Source organism: Chiloscyllium punctatum, chromosome 9 (assembly GCF_047496795.1).
Source record: "Chiloscyllium punctatum isolate Juve2018m chromosome 9, sChiPun1.3, whole genome shotgun sequence".
Lineage (NCBI taxonomy): Eukaryota > Metazoa > Chordata > Chondrichthyes > Orectolobiformes > Hemiscylliidae > Chiloscyllium > Chiloscyllium punctatum.
In genome coordinates, this window is record NC_092747.1 from 73851600 (window position 1) to 73873219 (window position 21620).

A 21620-nucleotide genomic window follows, 5' to 3' on the forward strand; every position below is an offset into this window, starting at 1 on the left:
ACGGACTCCATACTGTCAGAGTCAATATCCTTTCTCATGATGGTGTTAATTTTCTTCTTAACCAGCAATGCCACTCCACCATTGTTTCCCTTTTGCCTGTCCTTCCTAAACACTGAATACGCTGGGACATTCAGTTCCTATCACTGGTCACCCTGCAGTAATTCTCTGTAATCCCAATTATTTTGCATCGGTTTATATCCATCTGCACAATTAGTCCACTTTATTGCAAGGCGCTGCACATTAAGACACAAACCCTTTAAGCTTGTCTTTTTAACATTGTTTGTCTTGCTCCCAATATTTGTCTCAAAAGCCTGTTTAAATTTTGTCTTTGCTTTCTCTGCATATCACTTATCTGATTCTCTTTTCTACCTTTTGTTTTTGTCCTTGCTCCCTCCTTCTCGGAGTCTTTACAAAGCTTTCTATCCCCCCGGCATATTAGTTTAAACCCTCCCCAACTGCTCGAGCAAACAATCTCCCAGGACATCAGTCCCAGTCCTGATCAGGTGTAACCTGTCCAATTTGTAGAGGTCCCACCTCCCCCAGAACTGGTCCCAATGCCTCAGGAATCTGAAACTCTCCCCCAACACCATTTTGTCAGCCAAGTATTAATCCCATATATCCTATCACTTCTACTCTGACTAGCACATGGCACTGGTAGTAATCCTGAGATCACTACCCTTGAAGTCTGAGTTCTTAGCTTTTTCCTAACTCCCTGTATTCTGCTTTAAGGACCTCATCTCTTTCTTTTTACCTATATCATTTGTACCAATATGTACCACGACCACTGGCTGTTCATCCTCCCGATATGGAATGTTCTGTACCTGGTCCAAGACATCCTTCACCCCAGCACCAGGGAGGCAACATACCATCCTGGAATCTCATTTACAGCCACAGAAACGCCTGTCTATTCCACTTACAACTGAGTCCCCGATAACTATTGCCCTGACACACTCTTTACCCTTCCCCTCTGCAGCAGAACCAGCCATGGTGCAATGAGTTTGGCTGATGCTGCTTTCCCCTCAGAGGTAATTCCCCTCAACAGTTTCCAAAACGGTATCTCTCTTTTGCAGGGGGATGGCCACAAGAGATTCCTGCACAAACAGTCTATCTCTCTTGCTCCGGATGAAGTGGCAACGCTTCAAATGTTTGCGATTTCAAATAAACCGGTTGGACTGTAATCTAGTGTTGTGAGACTTCTGACGCTGACAAATATCCATAGTCCACAGACCAATCAATGCCTTGTCGTAAACAAGAGGCGCATCAGTGTACACCCTCGGCTTTAAATCACCTGCAATTAGAACTTCAATTACTGCTTGTTCAAAACATTGTTTACAATGCTAGCCACAAATATCAGGTTTCTCACTTTCAAAACTACCATCACGTTTTCAAACGCTTTTTGTTTTATAAAACCAGACTAAGAATTCCAGTAAAATCAATTGCTAACAAAAATGATAAGGAAAATTATTGTGGCATTTAGACTATGTGCATTATTCTTTACATATATATTTGATGTGTACCTATTATTCAATCTGAGTTTTTAAAACACAAAAAGTTTGTATTAGGGTAAATGATACTCAATTACTATTTTCAATAATATTCAAGATAATCACATGCAAATAGACAAGTTATTTTCTGAGGCTTTGTTGCAATAAAATACATGTTTTCTAGTTCATCTTTTGAACATGAACCTTCTCCTCACCCCACCAACACCTCTTCCTTGTCTCCCCAGAATTTTAAGAAACAATGATACATTTAACAGAGAAAAAATAAGATTCATGAAGTTCAAGTAGGATTGTTTTGAAACCAATCTCCATTCCAAACAAAAAGGTAAAACAAATGAATATTCTACAGTTAAAAAGGACATGTTCAAATATAAACCTACTTGAGGGCAGCACAGTGGCTGTGATTTGCATTGCTGCCTCACAGGAACTGTGTGCAGTTTGCATATTTCTCCCTGTGTCTGCGTAGGTTTCCTCCCACAATCCAAAGATGTGCAGGTCAGGTGAACTGGCTATGCTAAATCGCCCAAGGTGTTCAGGGATATGTAGGTCAGGTGCACTAGTTAAGAGTCATAGGGTAGGGGAGTGGGTCGGTGTGGACTTAGCATCTGTTTCCACACTATTGGTATCTATGAAAGCTCTTTTTCATTTAGATCCAGTTTTTAGGACAACGTCCTTACAAACGTAGGAACTCTTTGCATACGTTATTAACTTGGCCCTGCCTTGCTATACGAAAGAACATCAGTACATTTAGTAAATACTCATCGAAGATCTAGCTATCGGGATTTCTAGTTAAGAAAATTGAGGCTTTGATTAAACAAAGACTGCCGAAAGTATCCGATCACACTCCCACGTGAATGACTCGAAGGCCAGAAAATAGTTTATACCCAGTTCTGCGGCCCACCACTCACTCACATAAATACAAAAGCCTTTGTATTATTCTTCTTTGTACATTGACCTAACCACAACACTTCCAAAACAACTTCACCAAAGTCAAGATGAGAGTGAATCTCATACATCAACTGGTAGTTATCACCGAAGACAATAAAGCTCCAGTACATTAGAGAGAAAGAGGTCCTGGGGCGGGAGAGGGCACTGCACATGCGCAGTGCCTGAGGTGACTGGGCCCAGTGCCTGAGGCCGAGCTCGAGCTGTGTTTTGTTTGTGTGTCGCGCCTCACCGCACCGCGGACATGGCGGCTGGGCCACCTGTTACCATCAGCATCGAGGCGGCCTGTGAAAATCAGGTTCAGGAGGTTGCTCTAGACGGGACCGAGGCCTATGTTCAGCCGCTCTCCATGTCCGAGAATCTGGCCAAATTGGCGCAAAAAATCGACTTTAACCGAAGCGACTCGGAGGGAGAGGAGCAGGATGCCGGGGCCGGGGAGGAGTGGGCTCAGCGGCAGCAGGACAGCGACGACGAGGAGGGTGAGTACGGACTGCGAGAACGGAGGTTCTCCGTCCAGTGTCCTCCACGTATTCGATTCTTTGGTGACATTTGGTGTTAGTTTTCGCTCACTCACTGTCTCTGAGACGTGACATATTTTTGTGACTTTCTGTTCAGTTCAGTATAACCGGACAGCAGTACCCTCTCACAGGTACCGTGTTTGGATGTGACATGAAACAAATAACATCCAAGCTCAACCCTATCAGGTAGATATAAAATAACGATAATATTTGAAGAGAGCAGAGGAATTTATTGTTTCCAGGCCAATATTCAATCCCTGATCAAAAGCAGTTTAATGTTATAGTTTTGGTAGAATGTGTATAAAAAATTGCCTGCAGTTTTCCCTATATGACAGCAATTTAGCCATTTACTTAGTAAGTGCTTCCTTTGTAAGCACTACATTTGGGACATCCTAAGGTTGTGAAATGTATGATATAACTACAAGTTTTTTTTCCATTAATATTTGTATTCTTGTGGCATCTAGCAATACTGAAGTTTCAACCTTCCTTGTGGCCTTGGGATACTGTTAGGAATAACCTAAGAAGCACACTGACAGAAATGTGTGTACTTTATGATGTACTTAATGTCCTCAAGGAAAAGAAGTACATGGCCTTGGACCCTGTCTCTCAGGACCCACCCCCTTCAAAACAGGTAGGCTCATTGAAAAGATTATTATTTCTTTCTTCTGTGTTGTCTGTGTCTTGAAATTCTTTACTGGTTTTCAGTTCTGAAAAAAAGTTATTCTACCATAAGACTTAGGAACAGATTCAACCCATTGAGTCTGCTTAACCATTCAGTGAGATTATGGCTGATGTGATCATCCTCAACTCCACTTTCCTGCCTTTTCCCTTGACCCTTGATTCCTTTACTGATTTAAAAAAGCCATATCAGCCTTTACCCAGCCTCAACAGCCCTCTGCAGTAAAGAATTCCACAGAGTCATTATTCTCTGAAGGAGGAAAGTCCTTCTTTCCACCTTAAATTTGCAACCACTTATTCAGTGATTTATGTATTGTGATCCTTGGCTGCCCCACAAAGGAAAGAAACCTTTTTGCATCTGCCCTCTTAAGCTAATTAAGAATCTTGTATGTTTTAATAAGGTCACCTCTAATTCTTCTATATGCCAAAGAGTACAGGCCCAATCTACTACTTATAAGACAGTCACTGCATATCTTGTATCATCTTAGTGAACCTTCTCTGGACTGTCTCAAATGCTAGTATAATGTTTGTTAGATAAACATCCTAAAACTGTTCATCATATTCCAGTTGACTAGTGCCTTGTTTAGCACAATCTCCCTACTTTTAAACTCCATTCCAGTTGTCATGGTGCCAAAACATTAATTATTTCTCTCTCCACAGATGTTGCCAAACTTACTGAATGACTCTCTAGCACTTTCTTTTCAATTTATTTTTGTATTCCTTCACTCTAAAATCACTCCAGGTTCCCAGTACTTCTCAATCCGTTTGCTTACAGCTGTACATGTAAAATGTCACAAAGTCTGGTCATAAGGGGTGTTTGTCTCTTAATGGGAAGTTCTAGTATGAGTTATTTCTACTTAATGCCTAAATGCCTCATCCTTGCCTATGTCCTATTTTGCTGTTTTTTTTTCCCAGGGTTTGCAACTGTGTGGGAAAAAGAAATCCCTAGCAGGAGCTGCTCAAATCCTATTGAAAGGAGCAGAAAGATTAAATAAATCTGTAGCTGAAAATCAAGAGCAAAAACGTCAAAGAGACTTCAATTCAGAGCTGCTCAGAGTACGACAGCACTGGAAACTAAGGAAAGTGGGCGACAAGATCCTTGGGGACTTGAGTTATAGAAGTGCAGGTAGGTAGAATATCAGTGAATGAGTGATTTTTAGGTATTTTTATCTATTCTGTACAGAGAATACTTCAAATTCTCTCCTGTAAAATATGTGATAATTCTGAGAACAAGTAAACCTAGAGTGTCATCTTCCCTCAGGTGAGGGCATGAGCTTGAGAAGGTGAGAGATTCATGGTAATATTCAACTAATGCAGGAATTGAACCCATGCTGTTAGCATCACTCTACATCACAAAACAGCCATCCAGCGAGCTCTGCTAATTGTCCCTGATGGTACATTCACATGTTCCAACTATATGTCAGAAATTACTTGCTCATTAAGTCAATGAAGTTAATTTCATACAGAGGTGCATGATCACCTGTAGAGCGATCTCCTAATTTGCAGTGTGAAATTTCTGAAAAGCTACCCAATAACATGTTATGAGATTAAGTGGCCAAAGGGCAATAACAAAACTAAAGTCATTCTTAGGTGATGGGAAACAGTTGTACAGATAACGTTGCAAAACATTAAATCCAGCCCCTGTATGAGAAAATACAAAGTTTCTTTATATTTTGAAATTGATCACTTCTTTGATCAGTGCTCTCCTTTCACCTCTTAACATGTCTCTTCCACTTCCCGTGCAGCTTCTCAATCTTGCTCCAGCCTTTCTGCTAATCCCAGGCAAAAAGGAGAGCCCAGGCTGAGGGTTCTGCATACATACCCACCCACCACACATACTGACCACCTACTCGCTGCTCCCAGTTCAGATGTTTACCCCAGCCTTCACCTTCCCTCTCCAGACAACTTGTCAGTATGGCATTTGCTGATTGTAATATCACTGCACAGAATTAGGCAGAAGCTTCCTGTGGCTGTATCTGTGCATGTGCGGCAACCGTTTTCCATTGTGAATAATCACTCTATTTTGCATTCTAACAAATATGCAAAAATTGTAAATTAATTCCCCCTCCAACCAGGTAATATTAAATATATAATGCAAAAAAACTTTGCAGAGTGCATCTTAAAGATAAATCGTAAATTATTTCAGATATAAAGCAAGTATAATGTTCCTGTAAACCATATAAAAAAATTCTTAATTTTCAAAATATGTTGAATTAGTACACCTATGAATGATAATGAAGAATTTTTCATAAGTCTGAGTTTTTTTTTTGAAAAGGGTCCCTCTTTCCTCACCATGGCACATTTGAAGTAATAAAGAATACCGATCTGGATCCAGATAAGAAAATTCCAGATGATTATTGTCCTCTTGATATATTGATCCCTAGTGATCTGGAGGGATCGGCATATATTAAGGTAAATACAAACTGTTAATGCAAAGTCTAGTTCTAGTTGAACTACAGTTATCTCATATTAAACATTCAGAAGACTAGCCATTTAGGCTGGTACCATGTATGGAGGGAACTGTATTCAGGAGAGATTAAGTAAATTGGGCATGTACTCCTTTTAGAATGAGAGACAACCTTATTGCAACATACAAGACTCTTCTAGGATTTGACAGGATAAAGGCATAATCTTGGAGTACAGTGTAACACATTTAAGACAGGGGTGAAATGTAATTTCTTAAGGTTGTGATGCTGTAGAATTCTTTACCACAGAACTGTTGAGGCTGGGTCATTAAGTTATTTTCAAGGCTGAAGTGGACAGATTTTTAACCTGTAGGGAATTGATGGTTATAGGGGAAGGGCAGCAACATGCGATTGAGGAATATCAACCAGCCATGATTTCATGTAATGGCAGATGCAAGCTGAATGGACTACTTCTGGTCCGATCTTCTCGCATTTGGGCACAAGTGGTATATTGGGGCCATGTGCCATTTTGTTGAGGGTTGTTTCATTGCTAGAGACTTCCTGCGTGGCCTATGAGGTGTGCCTCTTTGAGAACCCTAGCTCACATTGAAGTCTACGACAGAGTCTTTTGTTTCCATAATCCAGCTGGCTGATATACTTAATTTGCACTGGGTAGGTTCAGACAAAAATTGTGCTGTCAAATGTCCTACTTGTACTCTTAATCCAATGTTTTTATGTCCTGTGTTTCTATACTGAACTGAGCTCATTACTCCCTAACATTGCTCACCTCACCCTACTTTCGCTTATTTCCTTATGAAAGACCTAATTCTGCTTTTGTGACCTCCAACCTAGGTTACTCCATTTCTCTCCTGGAAAACAACTCTTATTCTACACCAATTTGAGCTCATCAAACTTTCTGATAGCCATATGATAACTTATTCTCTCAGCTCTGTTTTTGATATCCAGTATTGGTACCTGATGCAGCAGAGCATTGTTTTAAAATTCTCACCCCTTTTTCAAATCCTTTCACATCAATTCAAAATCTATTTCCTCTCGCCATCAATAATCTCCAGCCTACCTAGAGTTACGCAACAGCTCTAACCTTGTTCTTGTACCTATTCTCTATCATTGACCTAACCTGTAATCATCAGAGATTTGAGCTCCAGAACTCATTTTGTCTATCCCAGCAAATTTAATTGTACTCGTTACAGTGTCAATTTATTATCATTTGTGGTCTTGTGAAATACCATAGATATGTTCTTAGGGTAAAGATGAAATGCTTATTGTAAATTATAGTCCCTGTTTAGATTTTTTTTTACTCCCTTGGCTAACTTGTACAGTGAATGTCCATTAATAATGGGTGATATTCACTGAATTAAGAAAATCTTCAATACTTTCTGTAATATAGTTTCTAATTTTCAGGTATGAACATTGCATTAAATGTTGCAATTATGCTAATAGCATTTTTCATAGCCTGTTTATAGTAATTTGTATAACATTTCTTATAGTCTACTATACATGAGTTTTATTGAAGGTTTCTATTTTTAAACTTTTTTTTTAAAGGTTTCTATTCAGAAGCAGGCTCATGACATTGGAGATCTTGGCACAGTCAACCTCTTTAGACGACCTATTCAAAAACCCAATTCAGGTACATGTAATTTCAGAGTCAAAAATTGTTTAATATTTCAAATGATTAGAATTGATTTTGTTCGTTGAACAGGTTTTCTTTCTGCAGACATTTCATCACCTCATTAGGTGACATTGTCTGTGCACCTGGTGAAGTGCTGGTGGTCTGTTCGACTGGTATTTGTGTCTTGATTTTCTTCATTTAAAGTTGTTCCTTCTTCCTATGTGTTGTTTACTGGTATATTTCATGCTGTTTATAATGAATATTAGGAAATTATGCTGCACAGTGTCTATGATCTGTGATTAGTAGAGCTCCAGAATGTTAATAGAAATTTATTAATGGAGATTTCAGGAGGCCATGCCAGGAGTAGTATCAGGCACAGTTAAAAATGAGCTGTCAACCTGGTGAAGCTACCAAACTGGACTACATTTATGCCAAAAAATGTGTTGCAGGAAAAGCTCAGCAGGTGAGGCAGCATCCAAGGAGCAGGAGAATCATGCCCAAAACGTCGATTCTCCTGCTCCTTGGATGCTGCCTGACCTGCGCTTTTCCAGCAACACATTTTTTCAGCTCTGATCTGCAGTCCTCACTTTCTCCTCTGACTGACTACATTTATGCCAAACAAAAGCAGCAAGTGATAGAGCTCTGCGTTTCAAGAACCATTGGATCAGATCTAAGCTCTGCAGTCCAGCCAGATGAGTGGTAGTGGACAATTCGCCAACTCACTGATGGAGGAGGCTTCACAAATATCCCTATCTTTGATGATGGAAGAGCCCAACACTTCAGTGCAAAAGTCAAGGCTAAAGCATTTGCCAGACTTCGGCCAGAATTGTGAAGTGGATCATCCATATTGACCACCTCAAGTGGTTCCCAAAGTTACAGACACCAGTCTTAATCCAATTTAATTCACTCCAACATGATAAGAAGAAACAGTTGGAGGCACTGGATACTGCAAAGGCTATGGGCCCTCCAACATTCTGGCAATGGTACTGAAGACTTGAGCTCCAGAATTTGCTGCTCCCCTAGCTAAGCTGTTCCAGTACAATACAATCTACCCAACATTGTAGAAAATTGCCTCTGTTGTCCTGTATGTACAAAGCAGGAAAAGTCCAAACCAGCCAATAACTGCCCATCAATTTATTCTGTCATCAATAACGTGTTGGTATATGTCCTCAGTAGTGCTGTTAAGCAGCATCTGTTCACTAATCCCTAGTCTGGGTTCTGCAAAGATCATTCATCTTCTGACCTCGTTTTACAGCCTTTGTTCAAATGTGGACAAAAGAGCTAAATTCCAGAGGTGAGTTGAGTGACAGATCTTGACATCAGGCTGCATTTGACTGAGTGTGGCATCAAGGAGATTCTAGTGCAACTGGAATCAGTAGGTGTCAGAGGACAAACTATCCTCTGATTGGAGTCATATATGGCGCATAGGAAAAAAGCTGTAGTTGTTGGAGGTCAGTCATCTTGGCTTTGGGACATCTCTGCAGGGTAATGTCCTACACAGTCATCTTCAGCTGCTTCATCAATAACACTCCCTCTATCATAAATCAGAAGTGGGAATGTTCACTGTGCAATGTTCTGCACCATTCATAACTTATGATACCAAAGCAATCAATGTTCAAATGTAACAAGTTCTGGACAGTATCCAAGCTTGGGTTGACAAGTTGTAAGTAACATTCATGCCACACAAATGACAGACAATGACCGTATTCAATAAGTGGCGATCTATTCACTGGTGTCGCTGCAGCTGAATCCCCCATTATCAGCATCCTGGGAGTTACTATTGACCAACTCAATTGGACAACCCCGCCCCCTGCCTGTCATGTAAACAGAGTGGCTACAAGAGCAGGTCCGGGTAGGAATACTGCTGCAAGTGACTAGCATAGTGTTTCCCCAAAGCCTGTCCACTATCTACAAGGCAGGAGTGTGTTGGAATACTCCCCACTTGTCTGGTTGAGTGTGGCTCCAAAAACTCAAGCTTGATGCCATCCAGGACAAAAGTCTGTTTGGCACCACATCCACAGGCATCCACTGCCTCCACCACTGATGCTCAGAAGCAGCAGTATGTAGTATATCTTCAATTTGCACTGCAGAACTTCACCACAGATCCTTAGACAATACCTTCCAAACCCGCAATGACTTCCGTGTTGAAGTAGATGTCCAGCAAAGTTCTTATGCCTCACTTTTTTTATTTTAGCTTCAGAACAAGCTTTTCCTGTACTTATGCTTATAATGTAAGCTAGGACCTTAATGACAAGTTCTAATTAGTCTGTTTTTAAATGTACTTTTAAAGTAATTCCAAGAAATAACTAACTATATTAACTTAAGTGTTAATTGGTAATCTTTTAAAGTAGTTACCATATGTCCAAGCTTAAAGTTTCAGTTTTTCACAAACAAAAGCTATTTGAGAGATATTTCTGAGACTTTTGAGTTTCTAATCCTGTTTCTTCATTCCCCATTCCTAAATCAAAACTAAAGGCAATTCTGGCATACTCTGAGCTATTGTTCAATATCCACTACCACTTGTCTGACACTTATGCAGTGTTGCAGATTAATTCTAATGGAAAGCTCGGACTATTTAACTTGCAATTGCTGATCCCTTTTTAAAAAAAAAACTGAGTTTGTAATTTGTAAATCTACAGCATTTTGCCAGCTAGCTTCTTTAAGAAGTAGAGGCTAAAAGAAAAGGAAAGGAAAAGCAGATGTTGACAGAGTAATCCTGCTATCTATTTGATTACTATGAAACATAGGTGATATTAAACTCATGGTGCAGAGGAGGGCACATGTCATTATATATAGACCAACATGCCTACAAGGAGGGAGAATCAAATCTCCGGCCACAGGTAACTAGTGTGTTGGCCCTGTGCGGTAGTTGCAGGCACCTTTGCAACAGATAATCAAATAGAGGTGTACTATCTGTTGGCTTGATACTTGACAATTTAGTACCCTTTAATTATGGACTGCTGTGCTCACCAACCAGCCTTATGTTAGTTATTATTTATCCTAGTATGCTTGGTTTTATCTATTTGCAAAAGCATGATAGAGTCATAGAATCACAGAATCATAGAGATGTACAGCACGGAAACAGACCCTTCGATTCAACTTGTCCATGCTAACCAGATATCCCAAACCAATCTAGTCCCACCTGCCAGCACGTGGCTCATATCCCTCCAAACCGTCCTTATTCATATACCCATTCAGATGCCTTTTAAATATTGGAATTGTACTAACTTCTACCACTTCCTCTGACAGCTCATTCCATGCACGTACCATCCTCTGTGTGAAAATGTTTCCTCTCCGGTCTCTTTTATATCTTCCCCTCTCACCCTAAACCTATGCCCTCTAGTTCTGGACTCACCCCACCCCAGGGAAAAGACTTTGTCTATTTATCCTATCCATGCCTCCCATGATTTTATAAACCTCTATAAGGTCACCCCTCAGCCTCCGCTGCAAGAAAACTAGCCCCAGCCTATTTAACTTATCCCTACAGCTCAAATCCTCCAACCCTGGCAACATCCTTGTAAATCTTTTCTGAACCCTTTCAAGTTTCACAACATCTTTCCGATCAGAAGGAGACCAGAATTGCACGCAATATTCCAACAGTGGCCTCACCAATGTCCTGTACAGCTGCAACATGACCTCCCAACTCCTGTACTCAATACTCTGACCAATAAAAGAAAGCATACCAAACGCCTCCTTCACTATCCTATCTACCTACAACTCTACTTTCAAGGAGCTATGAACCTGCACATGTTCAGCAACACAACCTTACTATTAAGTGTATAAATCCGACTAAGATTTGCTTTCCCAAAATGCAGCACCTCACATTTATCTAAATCAAACTCCACCTACCACTTCTTAGTCCATTGGCCCATCTGATCAATATCCCGTTGTAATCTGAGGTAACCTTCACTGTCCAGGACTACACCTCCAATTTTGGTGTCATCTGCAAATTTACTAGCCATACCTCTTATGATATGCTAGTCAGTTATTTCATGGAACGTGGTCAGATATTGACAGATGTCTGTGATGCCAAACATATTGTCTGAAATTCTGTTCAATGTAGAAGGGGCTACATGCAGTAATTATCTGGCAGTACAAGATTAGAGTCATTGTTAGAAGCTTACATGGATATGCACTTGCGTGTGAATGGGGACAGAACATGTTTTATGTGTGCTTCAGGAATAGTCCTCCTTTTCAAATGTTTCTGGTAGATTTTCACTGAAGTCCATTGCAGCAAGTAATAATATTCTCTCCCTCTTTCTTTAAATTAGCCATGATTATTCAGTTGTTATTAGACATTAGAACATAGAACATTACAGCGCAGTACAGGCCCTTCTGCCTTCGATGTTGCGCCAACCTGTCATACCAACCTGAAGCCCATCTAACCTTCACTATTCCATGTACGTCCATATGCTTGTCCAATGACGACTTAAATTTACTTAAAGTTGGCGAATCTACTACCATTGCAGGTAAAGCATTCCATACCCTGACTACCTCTGACATCTGTCCTATATCTGTCACCCCTCGATTTAAAGCTATGCCCCCTCGTGCTCACTGTCACCATACTTGGAAAAAGGCTTACCCTGTCCACCCTATCTAACCCTCTGATTATCTTATATGTCTCTATTAAGTCACCTCTCAGCCTTCTTCTCTCTAACGAAAACAGCTTCAAGTCCCTCAGCTTTTCCTTGTAAGATCTTCCCTTCACACCAGGCCACATCCTAGTAAATCTCCTCTGCGCCCTTTCTGAACCTTCCACATCCTTCTTATAATGCGGTGACCAGAACTGTACACAATACTCCAAGTACGGCTGCACCAAAGTTTTGTACAGCTGCAGCATAACCTCATGGTTCCGGAACTTGATCCCTCTGTTAATAAAAGCTAAAACACTGTCTTCTTAACAACCCTATCAACCTGGGTGGCAACTTTCAAGGATCTGTGTACCTGGACACTGAGATCTCTCTGCTCGTCTTCACTACCAAGAATCTTACCATTAGCCCAGTACTTTGCATTCCGGTTACTCCGATCAAAGTCAAGGAGGGAAAACTATTTTTCGCATCTATAATACAGTGAAGGACCAAGTTGAACTTGTATAATTGTGACGTTATGTCAACATTTTGACAGTGATTAATCTTAAAATAAATATTTTGACAAGCTGTTCTTAAACTATGGGTCTTTTTCAGGTACAGCACACTGGCAGACAAAGCTAGAAGCTGCACAGAATGTTCTTTTGTGTAAAGAAATCTTTGCACAGTTGTCACGTGAAGCAGTACAGATTAAATCACAGATACCTCACATTGTGGTGAAAAATCAGATCATCTCTCAACCATTTCCAGGTAAGGAATAAAAATCGAAATTGCTTAAAGCTCAGCAGTTCTGTCAGCATCTTTGGAGAGAAATCAGTTAATGCTTCGAGTCTAGTGACCTTTCCTCAGAACTGATTTCAAGTAAAGAATGTTGCTTTTGTTTTGTTGTTCTTGTTTTCAGTGCCACGTACTATGTATTAGATTAGATTACCTACAGTGTTGAAACAGGCCCTTCGGCTCAACAAGTCCACACCGACTCTCCGAGGAGCTACCCACCCAGACCCATTCCTCTACATTCACCCCTGACTAATGCACCTAACATTATGGGCAATTTTAGCATGGCCAGTTCACCTAACCTGCACATCTTTGGACTGTGGGAGGAAACCGGAGCACCCGGAGGAAACCCACGTAGACACTGGGAGAATGTGCACACAGACAGTTGCCCATGATGGGAATTAAACCTGGGTATTATTTGTATGGTTTTATTTGCAACAAAAGTGCAAGACCTTGGACCATTATAACATTTATTGTTAGTTAATTTGTCTTCAGATATTTTTATACTTCAGTATTACTCAGTCTGATTGAAGGTTTTCATTTTCTGCTAATGTTTTTTTCCAAATGAGTGACAAATAATTTATTGTACTTAGTTTTCTGGAATTGCAATAATTTCTGCATTGTTAACTTGAGTTGGTCAGCCTGTCCATTCACACAATTGATTTTCTAATGTGTTGTCACATAGAAAGCTTTAAGTGAAAACAAGCCAGATTGCAAAAGCTGACAGCAGTTGTTGAACTTTATATATGGTAGAGTAAAGAGAACATATGCAAAACATTGTACACAGAGCTCTCCTTTAAATTATTTTCTTCTGACATTAAAATGATTGGTGCTGTATAAACCATCTTGGTTTTTGAAGATTGTTTAAGGAATTATGCAGAATTCTTCCTGTTTTCATAAATCATTATTTAATGCTCAAAATAACAAAATCAATTTGTTGAAATTTGTATTCCTTTTTAATTTCTTCAGATATCTATTTTTTCATGGATGTATAAAGCAAGATATTCTCAGAATGATCTGAATATCCACAATTTGTAGTGCAGCAGTGTTCTGAAGGTTCTTCTAAATTTGCCAGGCTTTCCTGCTTAGATCTCATTGACAGAGAAATCCCAATGGGCCAAATGGCCTGTTCCTGAATCTTGTAGTCTTATGGTCTATTATTGAACAAGATATCTCTTCTGCATGGATGTTGGACAAATTGTAGAAACTGTACTCTTCTGCAGTCCTTGCATTTCTAAATATTTGTTATTAATTTTCTTCATAGCATGATCGTTTAGTAAAATATGATCAAAGCAATAATAGTCTTTCTCTGGTCTGAAGTGCTTTTGAGGAATGTTATTTACTTTGTACTCTAACTACTAAAAGATGACATGGTAATAAGTGTAACAGATTTTACAGTAAAAGCCTCATTTTGGGTACTGTATACATTATCATCAATTCATGTCATGTTTCAGGTTTGCAGTTATCCATTTCTTTGTGCCACTTTGTGAATGATAAAAAAGCACAGAAAATGCCTTCTGAGAAGCATAGGTCTGACGACCATCTGTATGTACTGGAACACAATCTTCATCAATTAATTAGAGAGGTATTGAACTTTGAAAACCTTTAACTGTTGCTTTTACAACACAGCAATAATGTGACCAACAGCTGCAGTGCATTCACCTTTAAAGTAGATATACATCTCAGGGTGCTTAGCAAAAGTAGAATCGGGCAAAAATTAATATTTGAACTGAAGTATTGGTCATATCTGGGATTATACAGTGCTTTGTGAAGTGATTTGAATAAGATCTTAAAGGTGGACAGGGTTGAGAACTTTCTGGTTGAAGGAGGTTTGTTCCCACAAAGTATATGGTTCTGCTGGAGTATTGAGTACCAGAAATGCCTTTGAGAGGTGTGAATGCCAACAGTAGGAATAGGTTTGATCCATCAGCTTGTAGGCTGTGAATCCAGGATGCTACTATGCTGGATTCTGAAGATTGCAGCTATGTTTTCCCTTCAAGCAGTGTTTGTATATTAGGTTGAAATGGTGCTGTCCAAATGGTATTTTTGCAATCAAGTGAATGTAGAGATCAGAATCTGCTGTCTTATTGGTAATTCAATTTCAGGCCCCAAAATGCATTTTTGATCAAAGTTAAGGATCTTATGCTTATTTCTTCCCCAGCTTTCAACGCACATGATTTTGATCCTCAACTTTTTAATTTTAAGATGAGTGAAATTTAATCTTTCAGTCTACCCCTAACTGTAGTTGCATCATGTAGGTTATATAAAGCTACATAAATATCCCTGTTGTAATAACTGTCAATTTTACTTCCCATCCAAGGCACTATCCACAATTGGATGTACTTCTCCCTACCTACATATATCCAACATTGATCTGAGTTTTGTCTCCTTACTTCTTGGTCCCTCTGCACTCTTCACCTCTCCTATTCCTCTCCTTAGCCCTTTTCAGTTTTTTTTTGTCAAACAATATTTGATCTGAAAGAGTCTCAGTGCTCTTGAAAATGCATGTGCAATGCCAGCATTTACCACTGAATTTTTTTTATTGCTTATCTTTCAGTTCCATAAACAAACTTTGAATTCTTCAGTGATGCCTCACCCAGCAACTGCACCTTTTGGGCTGAAAAGAATGAGATTAGCAGGATCTCAGGCATACGACAAAGGAGAGATCAATGCTTTGCAGCAGAATGAAGGGTTGCTGGAGAAGATAATCAAACAGGCTAAGCATATCTTTTTGAGACGTAGGTAAGCAATGCTGGAGTGAATTGCACAGGTAGGAAACCAATATTATCAGTAAATGTCAGGAACAGGAAATTTTGCAATTACGTACAATTGTGGAGTCAAACAGTATGGAAACCTTTGGTCCAACCAGTCCACACCAACTACATTCCCAAACTAATCTAGTCCTTGCACTTGGCCTATATCTTTCAAACCTTTCCTCTTCATGAACTTATCCAAATGTCTTTTACATGTTGTAACTATACCTGCGTCCACCACTTTGTCTGGCAGTTCATTCTACACTTGAGCTCTTTTTTTAAAAGAAAAGGTTGCCCCTCATGTCTTTTTAAAAAAAATTTCTCCTCTTGCATTTAAAAATATGCCCCCTAAATTTGAACTCAACCACCCTAGGAAAAAGACCCTTGTCGTTCACCTTATCTGTGCCACTCATGGTTTTCTAAGTCTCAATAAAGTTTCCTTCTAAGTACCTACATTCCAGTGAAAAAGGCTCCAGCCTTTTATATCTCAAACTGTCCATTCCTGGCAACATCCTGGTATTTTTTTTTTTCTGAACCCTCTCCAGTTTAATACTATGCTTCCTACAACAGAGTGACCAGTACTGCACACGGTACATCATCATCCTGTACAACCACAATATGATTTCCCAACTCCAATGCTCAAACAACTGAACAATGAAGGCAAGCCTGTCAAACATGTTCTTAACAGTCCTGTCTACCTGTGATGCAAATTTCAAAGAATTATGTACCTGTACCTGAACCCCGAGCTCTACCATTAATAGAATAAGTCCTGTACTTGTTTGTAAAACCAAAGTGCAATACCTCACATTTATCCAAATTTAATTTTATCTGCCACTCCTCAGCCCATTGACTCAATTGATCAATATCTCTGTAATCTTAGATAACCTTCTTCACTGTCCACTATACCACCAATTTTGGTGTCATCCATAAATTTGCTAACCATATATTCTTATCCAAATAATTTATATAAATCACTAATAAAAGTGGGCCTAGTACCGAACCCTGTTGCACTCCACTGGTCACCAGCATCCAGTCCAAAAAACAACCCTCCACCACCACCCTTTGTCTCCTACCATAAAGCCAATTTTGTATCACCCTGAATCCCAATCCATGTGATCTAACTTTACTAATTACTGTACCATCTGGAATCTTGTCAAAGCTTTACTGAATTCTAAGTAAAGAGAGTTTTTGCTCTGCTCTCATCAGTATTTTTGGTTTATTCATTGAAAAACTCAGTCAAGCTGAAGAGGTACCATTTTCCTTGCTCAAAAAATGCTCACTGTCCCTAATCAATCCTTGCCTCTCCAAATGCATGTAAATGCTTTCAGAATCACCTTCAACAACTTACTCACCATGAATGTCAGATTCACAGGTCTGTAGTTTCTAGGCTCGTATCTAGAGCCTTTCTTTAAAATAAAGCACAACATGAGCCACCCACCAGTACCCATATTTATAGATGATACAGATATTTCTGCTAGGGTCTCCATAATTTCCTCCCTAACTTCCTGAAATACATTTCATCATGTCCTGGAGATTTATCTACCTTCATGTTTTCTCGGACCTCCAGCACTTCCTCTTCTATAATGTGAATTGTTCTCAAAGCATCAATATTTATTTCTTTGAGTTCTGTAGCCTCCATTTCTTCCTCAACAGCAAAAGCTTATGCAGAATATTCATCTACTATCTCCCATTTTCTGAGGTGCCAAACAAAGACCGCCTCAATGATCAACTCTCTCCCTGGTTGCTCTCTTGCTCTTAATGCAATTTTAGAATTTTTTTCTCGAGTATCTTTTAACCTTATTTGCCAAGACTATATCATTCCCTCTCTGCCTTCCTTATTTCCTCAAGAATGCTTCACTCTTTTTATACTCTTCAAGGAATTCATTTGATCCCAATTGTTTATCTAATGACTTTTTTTTTTATTCTTGACTAGAACCACAATATCTTTAATCCTCCAATGTTGTCTAATATTACCAACCTTACCTTTACCTCTAACAGGAGCATAATACCTCTTAACTATCTTTATCACATCTTTAAAAGCCTCCCATTTGTCAGTCATCCCTTTACCTGCAAACCCTTTACTTCAGTCAACTTTTGAAAGTTCTTGGTTTCATACCCTTAAAATTTGTTTTACTCCATTTAAGACTTTAACTTTTAAGAAAGACATATCCTTTTCCATAACTCTTTTAAAAGTAATATATCATGATCATTCATCTGTGTTCCCCCAGTAACTCTTTAGTCACTAGCACTGCCTTATTTCCCTTCTCTCATAGGAACATTTACATATTAATTTAACAAATTCTTCACCATCCACACCTTTAAAACAATGGCAGTTCAAGTCAATGTTTGGATAATTAAAGTCCCCTACTATTGCATTGAGAGTCGAAGGACTTGTACTGCGTTGTAACATTCTATGTTCTGTATAAGAGCAGGATTAGGCCAAATGACCTGTTGAGTCTTCTCTGCCATTTGATCATGGCTGATATTCGTTGTTAGATTTATGTAGCGATCTAACAAAGAAAATGTGTATGTTTTTAATTTTAGAACTGCCTGGACAATTGACAGCTTGGCCAGTCGTATTGAGGACCCACAGATACAAGCTCATTGGTCAAACATTAATGATGTATATGAATCTAGTGTCAAAGTCTTAATAACCTCTCAAGGCTATGAGCAGATTTGCAAGTGAGTACTGATGACGTAGATGGAATATTAAAAGTTACTCTGCATTTTTCAAACCACCGTTCCCAACTTTTGTGTTTTTGTAAAGTTTCCTTTTCACACTTTCTGTATAAGGGTCTATACACCAGGATTGATGTATGTGCTATTTGATGGAAACCAATTCATTGTTAATTCCCTTTCACTGTTCTTTTGGTTTTAATATGTAGCTTTTGGCAAGAAATATTTTGATTAGGTTATTTAATGAAACTCTATAGCCTCCATTAAGTATAACACTTTCATTTTGCTGTTTTTCTTTTATGCTCCTTCATCCCTTTAGATCAATTCAGCTACAGTTGAACATTGGTGTTGAACAGATTAAGGTGGTGCACAGAGATGGGCGAGTAATTACACTTTCCCACCAGGAACAAGAATTGCAAGACTTCCTGCTATCTCAGGTATCTAGATAAAGGAAACCATATGATGGGAATCAGTTAAATACTAGCAGAGTCATAAATAAACCAGTCCTGGTAAATGGAATAAATTACTCCTTTAAATGGTTGTTTTAAAACATTGTGCAATGTTAAAGATATTTAATGCTAGTTTGTTTGGCAGTGTTCTATGCTGATCAAGATGCCTTTCAGATTTTTGTCGAAGATGGGAAAATATTTTCTATGCCATATAGTTGCTTATCTGCATAGTCCTTAATTCCACAACACTTAAAGTACTTCACCCAAAATTGAAAATTTATATGGTAAATCCCTCTTCCATCATTTTGAGAACTAAGTGTATGATGTACCAACAGTATCAAATTCTCTCATCTTTGGTGAAATGCCTTGAGTTCACTCCTCTAATGTCAATTTTACTGCATTTATTGCAGTTTCTAAATTTTAAAGCACTGACTTGCTGCCTTTTTTAAATAGGGGTTTCATAGAGCACAGTACTTGTATGTTTTGTTTCACATAGTGTACTTGTATTTACAAATATAATGTCTGGGTAATCAATTGCTTTAAAGTATGATTCTCTTTTGGTGTCTAACAGATGTCGCAGCATCAGGTACATGCAGTTCAGCAGTTGGCCAAAGTAATGGGTTGGCATCTATTGAGCTTCAGCAACCATGTGGGCCTGGGTCGAGTGGAGAGTATTGGAAATGCTTCAGCAGTAACTGTGGCTTCACCCAATGGCGAGTATTCAATATCAGGTAAGCTTTTCCTAATAATTTCTTACACAGTGAATGGTGAATTAACTTCAGTGCCAGTCTCAATACCTTTGCCACTTGTATATTTTGTGTAAAGCTCAATATATTCTTGTCTTAATTTTACTTTCATATACACAGTGGTAGGGAGCAAATGAGGACTGCAGATGCTGGAGATCAGAGTTGAGAGTGTGATGCTGGAAAGACAGAGGGTCAGGCAACGTCCGAGAAGCAGGAGAATAGACTTGTTGGGCATAAGCCCTTCATCAGGAATGAGGCTTGTGGGCTGGAGGGCTGAGAGATAAATGGGAGGTGGGTAGGGGGGAAGGTAGCTGAGAATGTGATTGGTAGATGAAGGTGATAGGTTGGAGAGGCAGGTGGAGGGGATAGATGGGAAAGGCGATGGACAGGTCAAGAGGGCAGTTAGAGGCTTGGGACTGGATAATGTGGGGGGAGGAGAAATGAGGAAACTGGTGTAAACAACACGAATCCTGAGTGGTAGCAGGATCCCAAGGCAGAAAATGAGGTTTTTTTCCCTCCACGTGTCGGATGGTAAGGGTTTGGCAATGGAGGAGGCCCAGGACCTGCATGTCCTTGGCAGAGTGGAAGGGGCAGTTGAAGTGTTCAGCCATGGGGCTGTGGGGTTGGTTAGTGCACGTGTCCCAGAGATGTTCTCTGAAACGATCCACAAGCTGGTATCCTGTCTCCCCGATGTTAGAGGAGATCCAGTGTGGATTCTCCTGCTTCTTGGATGCGGGCTGACCTGAGTCTTTCCAGCACCACACTTTTGACTATACATAATGGCAGTTAGAAGATGATGAGCATTGCCATGGCTGATGGTCAGTAACTGATTGCTGGGCAAGTAATAATAGATTAGACACACTTGCTTCAATGATGCAAATTCATATTTCTTATTACATGTTTTAAAATTACATCAAATAAATAATTTTTACTGAAAATCGTTATCTTCATGTGAGTGCAAAACTAATAGCTTTGATTTTTTTAAAAATTGCTGATACTCCAGTTCTACTTTGACTAAGTTCTGTAATCCCAAATGACAAGTTATTAGTAATTGCATTTCACAACTGTAATAACATACCAGCTAAAGGTTTGTTCTCTGTTGGAAGATAGTTCAGCTGTTGATGAATAAGTAACATTTTTAAAATGGCCCTAATTCTGTTGTATTTACAATCATGGGGAGTTTTACAAATAATCCTTGCCTTTCTTTTCATTATAGTACGAAATGGACCTGAGAGTGGCTGTAAGGTGGTGGTCCAGTTTCCAAGAAGTCAATGCAAAGACCTTCCCAAGAGTGATGTGCTACAAGACAACAAATGGAATCATCTTCGAGGGCCATATAAGGAAGTATTGTGGAATAAAATGGAAGGGCGCAATTTTGTGTATAAAATGGAACTCTTAATGGCAGCTCTTGCTCCATGCCCATAATTGGCTTTTGTATGGTTTCGTACCCTTCTGCATATATTTAGAACTTTCTCCAGACAATCTCGCTGAATATTGAGTGATTTAGATATAAATTAAAACTTAGACATTTGGTACAGTAAACAAAGTATTGTTTTTATCAAGAAATGCTAGTGAACTATTTGACAGCTTCCTGACATTGTCCATATTGGTAATTAAATGTTGACTTGCTGTGATGTTACATATAAGTTTTCACTTTTGTATAAAAGTTTCTTATCATCTGTAAATAAAATGTCTCCATTATAATTTCTCACCTTAACCCAAAGATGTCCTGAATCTTAGTGCCCTCAGTATCTTTAATCATGACAACAGTATTCAATTTGAATACCAATTATCAGAGAAAGTTTACCTTCAATTGTTTTCTACTTTTTTTTCTTTAGGGCAATTCCTTAAATTCCATGTTGTCACTGAGGTTATGCTGATATTGTGAATAGGTACTAAACACGTCTGATGGCTAAATTCAGATTCTCTGATGGGATGCCACTGCCAAGAAAATTGAA

General features: G+C 39.2%; 2 protein-coding genes across 2 annotated transcripts in view; both read left to right on the plus strand.

Moving 5' to 3' along the window:
• Positions 1-1810, plus strand: part of cep295 (centrosomal protein 295) — a 201025-nt gene extending 199215 nt beyond the window's left edge. The window contains exon 31 of the transcript XR_011961542.1: positions 1730-1810. The gene's annotated coding sequence lies outside the window, so the exon portion shown is untranslated. The remainder of the gene's footprint in view (positions 1-1729) is intronic.
• Positions 1811-2557: 747 nt separating this feature from the next.
• med17 (mediator complex subunit 17) lies at positions 2558-21379 on the plus strand. The gene is made up of 12 exons (XM_072577818.1): positions 2558-2926; positions 3430-3596; positions 4559-4769; positions 5919-6055; positions 7612-7696; positions 12862-13014; positions 14493-14623; positions 15596-15780; positions 18336-18473; positions 18787-18904; positions 19488-19647; positions 20879-21379. The coding sequence occupies exons 1-12, from the start codon at positions 2692-2694 to the stop codon at positions 21085-21087; spliced, it is 1929 nt and encodes a 642-aa protein (XP_072433919.1). The 5' UTR covers positions 2558-2691; the 3' UTR covers positions 21088-21379.
• The last annotated feature ends 241 nt before the right edge of the window (positions 21380-21620 follow it).

What these genes read in the sequence shown, in the direction of transcription:
- med17 (XM_072577818.1), top strand. Translation starts at nt 2,692, where the DNA reads ATGGCGGCTGGGCCACCTGTTACCATCAGCATCGAGGCGGCCTGTGAA. An exon ending in GGACAGCGACGACGAGGAGG is followed by an intron (nt 2,927 to 3,429) that starts GTGAGTACGGAC and finishes TGTGGCATCTAG; the next exon opens with CAATACTGAAGTTTCAACCT. An exon ending in AAGACTTCCTGCTATCTCAG is followed by an intron (nt 18,905 to 19,487) that starts GTATCTAGATAA and finishes GGTGTCTAACAG; the next exon opens with ATGTCGCAGCATCAGGTACA.